The 7,626-nt window shown below is 39.6% G+C and overlaps 1 protein-coding gene across 2 annotated transcripts; it reads left to right on the forward strand.

Moving 5' to 3' along the window:
• The first annotated feature begins 1,877 nt into the window (after positions 1-1,877).
• On the forward strand, positions 1,878-7,626 carry elovl7a (ELOVL fatty acid elongase 7a). 2 transcript variants are annotated; one of them, XM_034595978.1, is made up of 8 exons: positions 1,878-2,002; positions 4,580-4,665; positions 4,811-5,001; positions 5,366-5,446; positions 5,559-5,615; positions 5,703-5,808; positions 5,919-6,055; positions 6,147-7,626. In XM_034595978.1, the coding sequence occupies exons 2-8, from the start codon at positions 4,602-4,604 to the stop codon at positions 6,393-6,395; spliced, it is 885 nt and encodes a 294-aa protein (XP_034451869.1). In that variant the 5' UTR covers positions 1,878-2,002; positions 4,580-4,601; the 3' UTR covers positions 6,396-7,626. The 2 variants fall into 2 exon arrangements, with proteins under 2 accessions (XP_034451869.1, XP_034451868.1); XM_034595977.1 differs by lacking the exon at positions 1,878-2,002 and having other exon boundaries at positions 4,566-4,665.

The following is a 7,626-nucleotide window of genomic DNA, read 5'->3' on the forward strand; positions in this document are numbered from 1 at the left end:
TAAACAGGTTTAGTGCTTCTCCTTTAGTTTGACTTTTTCTGCAGCTGAGCTGAGAAGAGCCGGCTCACGATCCTCACGTGGGAGTAACCAGGCATTCAAAAACACAGATTGTCTTGTTATTATTCCCTTGGAAACATTAGCATTTGTTCTGCGTTAAGCCTTAACTGAAGGTAGCAGCAGGGAGCGAAACTGAAACCCTCGGTCTCTGTCCCTCCACCCCCTTCTATACATTGAACTTAAATTTGTTATCACACTGGCCAAAACACAATTACAACGTTGTTCTTTAAAAAAAAAAAATACATAACTTCGTGCACATTAATGCTGTAATTTTGTAATGTGAAAAGACTATGAATAGTCATCATACTGTACCAATATTTTTCAATTTTTTACAAATTACCTTACGTTTTTTAATAAAAGCAATACTACCTGATTTACTTTGACTGACTGAGTTTTGGAAAATAACAGTAATTACAAAGATATTAATCTAATTTTGCATTGGATTAAGTCTAAAGGGGATGTAGTGGTTTGATAAAAGTAAGTTTAAGTTTTAAGTTTATTTATGTGATTCCAGCAAAAACAAACAGTGGAACAAAATTGTCTTTCTCAGTGTTGAGGAATTTTGGGTATATGCCACTATGTATTATGTATATTACATTATATCTATACAGGAGAATAGTGCCTGTCTAATTCCACACACAGCACATTGTAGTGTCTACGTTGAGGGACTTTCATATCTAACTCAGATGCCCCAGACACAGAGGCACCAACTTCAACTCTCACCAACTTCAACTCTTTTGCGTATTTCACTAGTGGAAAGACGTAAGGACACAATGTGATTTAGAAATGCACATTTAGGCTTAACTATCCAATAGGATGTCAACACCCACATGTAACATAGAGAGTGACAGCAATTGTAGCCATTCATGGATCTGCTGTTGGGATGGGTAACGCAAGTAGAGGGAGATATACTGGGATGCTGTGGGAGACATCTTCGGGGTGACAATTGCTCATGTTGCTCTGTTAGCGTTTGTTTATTGTTCCACCTTCTGGTCTCCTTGATGCATCAAGTCTACATTAAAACCCTCTGCATAAGACATCAGCTGCTGCCTGAGTTCTCCTTTCACCAGCTTCCAGAAAACTTCCATCACCCTCAGGACCTGTGCGCACATACAAAAAACACCCCAACAAAACAAAACAGCGTTTTAAAGCCAAGTGCAGAATCAACTGAGTTAAAATGATTTCAATATAATAAATACTGTGGTTTAAGAGTACAGGTAGATTATTTGCATCGGGGAAACCACCTTATTTCCTTTACTGGACTTTTTTTTAATATATGACAATAAACAGAACTAATCGTAAAGATATCGATCCCATTTTAACTGTAGTTCTAAGGAGTTTATGGAACATAAAACAAATGGATTGCAAAGATATTGATCCAATTTTTTGTATTGGATTAAGTCTAAAGGAAAAATACTGTTTTGGGGAGTGAATGGAAAACAACAGACTACTTGTTAATATATTAATCACATTTTTTATCTTAACTGTAGTTTCAGGGAGTTTATGGAAAATAACAGAATAAATCGTAAAGTTAATCCCATTATTAACCTTAACTAGATTTAGAGAGTTAATGGAAATCAACAGAACTAATCGCAAAGGTAATCCCATTTTCAAACTCAACTGTAGTTTCAGGGAGTTTATGGAAAATAACAGAATGAATCATAAAAACATGGATCCCATTTTTTTGATGGATTAAGTCAAAAGGCGTCACTTGAAATATCATCACGTAATCTGGCTGGATCCGCAATTGGCCAATCAGTGAGGCCGTGGGCGCGGTTAGTGGCATGCCACACCCCGGGGGCACATAAAGAGCAGGTTGTGTGAGCGCGTGCGGGACAGCGGCTGACACACCCACGTGGAGCAGGAGCAGCTGGACTCAGTGAGGACGTGAGGGAGGAAATAAACACGTTTTGTTGGCGGGTCCGCGGCTGCAGCAGCACTGAAGGTTGGTAGTTGAACTCCCCTGTTTTTCTCGGTTCTAAACGGAAACAGAATGGAAATAAGAAGGTTTGAAGGAGATCACACACACACAGAACAGACACTAACGCGCACACGTACACACGTACACACACACACACATACACCTGTGATTCCTGAAGAGCTTCCTGTGCCAGCGGGTCCGACTTGTTTTTCTTCACGAGTCGCTTCACCTGTTGCTCATCCGCTCCCTCACACCCACACCCACATGGGAAATAACCGAATTGATCGTTTTATTTCCTTGTTGAGCTTCAAACTTCCAGGATATTCCATAGAAAGATGGTTTTATTCTAACATGGCCTCAGACTTCACCGGCCCTCCTGCACTAATGGAGTCAAATATTAATATTTCCCAAACAGCCAATAATTGATTTAAAAGATTTATATATATAAAAATATATAGCCGCTTTCAGACAGGTTGGTGCAGTTCACGTTTGACTAATGGGCTGAACGTGAGAAAAGAAAAAAATGCTGACTATGAAAAGCAATAGAAAAGATTTTAAAGCTAAAATTGTGATTTTTTTTTTAAAAAATGAATGGAAGAAAAAGTTATAAATTGGGATAAACAATATATATTAACATAACATTTTAAAACAAAATGTCTGTAAACCATACCTGGTCATAATTTTATATACTTGTTTCTTTCTAACTTAATTACTTTATAGCTATTACTTATTTACATTTGTTTATTCCAGTGTATAATTTTAGTACATATTTTAATTGTTTTCATAATAATCGGTGTGTTTGACATGTTTTATTACCTACACTTGAGTGATCTCTGCCTCGGGAGTGAAATGACTCTGTGCCCTGGGTGAGATGGAGCCTGTAGGACCTCATTTCACTCGTGAGTTGACTCGGCAGCCCATGGAGTGTGCCCTGGGAGTAACAGCCTCTGCATCAGGTTTATAACATGAGCCGGCGTGTTGAGACTTGTCATGTCCTCATTAGGGTAAAGGCTACAGACAGCCAGGCCTTTTTCACAATTTAGCCTGGGAGGTTTTTAATGCCTTTACCTGCTCAGGTATACACACCTTGAAAAAAAAATCCTGTCATGTCGGATTGTGTGCATTCGTACACCTGGCAGACCGGAGATGAAGTGTTTATTTACTTCTTGTGCTCCCTGATATGGGGAAACAGTTTTGTAGAAATCAATCGCCTGAGTTTGAGTTTCTGGATTCTGTTTGACTTCTGCTTTGTTGAAGAGAACCTATTATTTCCCAGGAACTTGTTCGGTCACTGAACAATCATGGGACTACCCCACGTCTGAAACATCTCAAAGATATGTGATGCAATAATTGAATGATTTGATTAATTAACCATTAGATTGGGCTGTGGATGGGACAGCATATTATTATTTTCATTAATTCATTTTATGGATTTCTTTTCAATGAAGCGATTAGTTTTTGGTCTGTAAAACATGAGCAAATGGTGAAGAATTAACCGTTTCCTATAGATTCCAAGCTGATTTCTTGTAAGATTGGAAAAAAAGTGGGGAATTCTCACCCGGGAGTAGTTGAAGCCATTAAATGATTTAATTTTCTGGTTAAAATTCAACAAACTACCTATTTTTAAAATTGGTCAGTGACTTATTTTCCTCTACTGCCATTTTGCTACTACATCCATTGCTGTTCTCAATCTATTGGCAGTTTTCTTTTTTTTAAATCACCAAAAACGACACGTTTTCATAGCCAGAAGCTGTAAAAACTGAACTAGTTGTCTAAAATTTGAGATTGTCCATGAACTCCCCACGCGTGACTTGTGCTATGACCAAATTTAATGGCTATTTTTGCAAAGAATTCCTGGTGCATAAAAAAAAAAAATCTGGTTGCAAACAAATGATGACGTTATTTACTTGTGAAAAGCATTTCCACTTTAAAAAGGCCAAGTTTCTACCTAAAGGATGTTTGTAGAATTACAATAGAGGGAAAACACAGATTCAAGGAGACGTTGGTTTAAAAACAAGCTGGGGACAAATCTTTTCTATGTTAACGTGCGTTCATGTCTCATGAATGAATTCTGGTCACATCTGTTGTTTCTCAGATAACTTGAGACAGAGCCCCCCATTGTACGCTGCGTACACTCTCTGCTTTGTCTTCACTCCGAAGCTTTGAGAGGCACCAAGAATGACCCAGTGGCCTTGTTCCTTCTCGTACATCTCTGTCCCTGAACTATTCTTGTATCATGTTGTTTTTTTAAGCATGCGTACAAATGTTTATATTCTGCTGAACTATTGCTGTCATCGCTCTGCTGTTGTTGGATGTTTAAAATCCATCGTTTAATGACGCCCCCACTTGTATTTGGAGGAAATGATCAGTGCCTGTTTAAAAGAATAGCTCCGGTTGCTTTTTTTCTTTTACCACTCACTCACCACTTGGCAGAGACTTACTTCCTGTAAAGTTGACAAACCAGTTGCTATTTATTTAGCAATAGTTTGTTATTTTTCCAATCCCAGTTTCAATCCACTTTTATAATATGAACTGTTAGTAACAACTTCACTGACTCTATTCAAACCCATTTCCTAACCTTGTGGTGTTTTCTCTCTTCAGGTTCAAGGGAACTTATCTGAAAATGGAATTTGAGAGTATAAAGACTTCTGCCGCATTAATTTACCATGAGTTCATCCAAAATGCAGGTGAGTCCTCGCCCATTTAAGTGGGTTTATGTCCTGTTTGTAACTTAAAACCCTGCTGTCGTCACTCTGCAGTCCTTTTTTTTGTTTGTTTCTGTATAAACGGGCTGCACCGTACCTGAGCAGTAACTACACGTTTCTCTTTCAGACTCTCGCACGGGGAACTGGTTTCTCATGTCGTCCCCTCTCCCCCAAACGATCATCATCGCAGCATACATTTACTTCGTGGTTTCGCTGGGGCCTCGCTTGATGGAGAACCGCAAAGCCTTCGACCTCAAAAAGGTTCTCATTATCTACAACTTCAGCGTGGTGGCGCTCTCGGTCTACCTGTGCTACGAGGCGAGTCATCGTTATCTTTTGCGTTCTTTTATTCTGAGTCTGTACTGATTTCACTCAGTGATGCGTTCCACGGCTTCACAGTCGGAACAGAAGTGTTTTTTTCCCCGTCGTTGACAATGGAGCCTTATCGAGCTGATCAAAAGATTCGAAGTCTGACATGTACACCCAAGGTTTTCTGTGACAAGCATGTAAACTTCTTGACATTTTATTATCTCATTCTTCCATTTATAAATGTAATGACCTTTCATTATTTCTGACCTTATTTCGCCTGTAAAACGAAATAATTGTTATGTTATTCAGCATCACAAAGTGTTTAAAAGTCAAGAATGACATTAAATTAACTTAAATCTTTGCTCTTTCTCAGTTTGTGATGTCAGGGTGGGGCACGGGATATTCTTTCCGCTGTGACCTGATTGACTTCTCTGATTCACCACAGGCCGAGAGGGTAAAACACCAATTGTGATGTATTAAACTAAACTTGACTTTGGCACCAAATATACATAATGCTTGAGCGTGTTCATTAGAACCAGCACTGAACCTTTCTTTGTCTCCTCTAGATGGCGGCAACATGCTGGCTTTACTACTTCTCAAAGTTCATCGAGATGTTGGACACAGTAAGTGGCAAATACAGAGTGGATCATTTATCGGTTTATCACAGTTCTTTTGAACTCTGAGAAATAAAACTTTTTTTTTTTCTTTAGATTTTCTTCGTCCTGAGGAAGAAAACCAAGCAGGTGACATTTCTCCACGTCTACCATCACTCCATCATGCCCTTCACCTGGTGGTTTGGCGTTCGTTTCGCTGCAGGTAGAACTCTCCCCCAGTCTAACATGTACACACAAGATCTTTTGAAATTGCATCAACTTCCTTTTTAATATTTTTTACGATCTCATTCTTAAATCCACTTCCTGTTTCAGGTGGTCTGGGTACGTTCCATGCCCTGCTCAACTGTATCGTCCACGTTATCATGTACTCGTACTACGGCCTCACTGCCCTGGGCCCCTACTACCAGAAGTACCTGTGGTGGAAGAAATACCTCACCACCATTCAGCTGGTATGTGAAGTGCTTGAACACATGACAGATTCTTCTGTGTTTTTATCAAATCCTGGGTTTAAGTTGAAGAACAATTTCTGTTGCTCCTCAGATCCAGTTCGTGATGGTGACCAGCCACATCTCCCAGTATTTCTTCATGAAGGATTGCCCCTACCAGTTCCCCATCTTCGTGTACATCATTGGCCTGTATGGCCTGATTTTCCTGTTCCTCTTCCTCAACTTCTGGTACCATGCCTACACCAAGGGCAAGCGGCTGCCTAAGGTGCTGCAGGCTCAGACATGGGCACACCACTCCAACGGAGTCATGAACGGAAACGCCAATCACGAAAAGGAAGAGTGACGCACAACTTTGCCATTCAGGGGGTCTCAGGGTTGACCTCATTTTACGTAAGCAAACCAAGTAGTCTCGAGATTCAGCCCCAATTTGTTTGGACTGTTTGTTTTTTAAATTTCTTTTTAATTGCTTTTCTACTTGCAACTACAAAAGAAACAAGACAATCTTTAAATTATTACCGAAGCTATATTTAAAAACCCAAGCTGGAGGATTTTTATGTTTTCACTCAAGGTAAATCCAAAGTGTTCAAATGGAAAAGTCTACATCTCCCACCTTTTCCTGCTACGTATGGTTTGAAGAACTCTACTTCACTATTCATACGCTGAATACACGGCTTCACCGATGGCAAGACCACAGGACCCTCGGCTGTACAGTCGGACTGGACATCCTCCTACTTCCAGAAGACTTTTTTAAAGGAAATCCAGTTTAAGATTTAAAAGTTGTGCACTGAAAAATTAAGGGTTATTTATTTCACTTGGCCTAAAATGATGACTTAAAAAAAAATAGGGTGATTAGGCCCCACACACACACAACCTTTTGTTCATTTAGTTTAATGGTTGCATGCATGCAGAACACGGGTTTTACTAGGTTTCATCACTAATGCATGAGAACTTCTCCGGGTCGAGTCGCTGCTGCTGCTGATGGTAGAGACATCAAATGAAAAGAGTCGTCTTCAAAATGACGGTATGAATTCGTTCTCCAATGACGCAGCGGAGCGACAGGCGCCGGAGCGGAACAACTGGACCACTGTGGTTCTTGGAGGGTTCACAGCAGAGCTTTAGCTGCTGCTTCCTCACTGAAGCACATTTCAAAAATAACACTTACTCGACCACTGCACACTCTGTTGCATGGTTTCACTATTCAAGCCAACCAGTAAGAAAACATGAGCAGCATCAGTTGCCCACTTTTAAGTATTTTGCTTCCAGTATCGAAGCTTTGTGGCAACGAGGTCCTCGGACGGCTGGAGTCACTACCTTTCATATGTTATGATCTTACACTGAAGTCAATGTGGTGTCTGAAGACACAGGATGGACCTTGGTCTTAAAACATTACCACCTTTTTTTATTTAGGTGCAAGCCCATGTTAACATTTAAGATTTACTCGTTTGTGTAATGCTTATTTTCCAGTTCCTTTCCAGATCCCTTTTTATAATATTATAGTTAATATTGTAAGAAATGTGACAAATGTTTATATTTTATGTATTTATACAAAAATAAATGATCAATGTACTTTGAAA

Source organism: Hippoglossus hippoglossus, chromosome 9 (assembly GCF_009819705.1).
Source record: "Hippoglossus hippoglossus isolate fHipHip1 chromosome 9, fHipHip1.pri, whole genome shotgun sequence".
In the NCBI taxonomy this organism is placed as follows: Eukaryota; Metazoa; Chordata; class Actinopteri; order Pleuronectiformes; family Pleuronectidae; genus Hippoglossus; species Hippoglossus hippoglossus.

Bases quoted from the DNA above. Each gene is read 5' to 3' on its own strand.
- elovl7a (XM_034595978.1), top strand. From the start codon at position 4,602: ATGGAATTTGAGAGTATAAAGACTTCTGCCGCATTAATTTACCATGAG. The intron at 4,666-4,810 runs GTGAGTCCTCGC...TTTCTCTTTCAG, and splicing joins TGAGTTCATCCAAAATGCAG to ACTCTCGCACGGGGAACTGG. The intron at 5,002-5,365 runs GCGAGTCATCGT...GCTCTTTCTCAG, and splicing joins CGGTCTACCTGTGCTACGAG to TTTGTGATGTCAGGGTGGGG.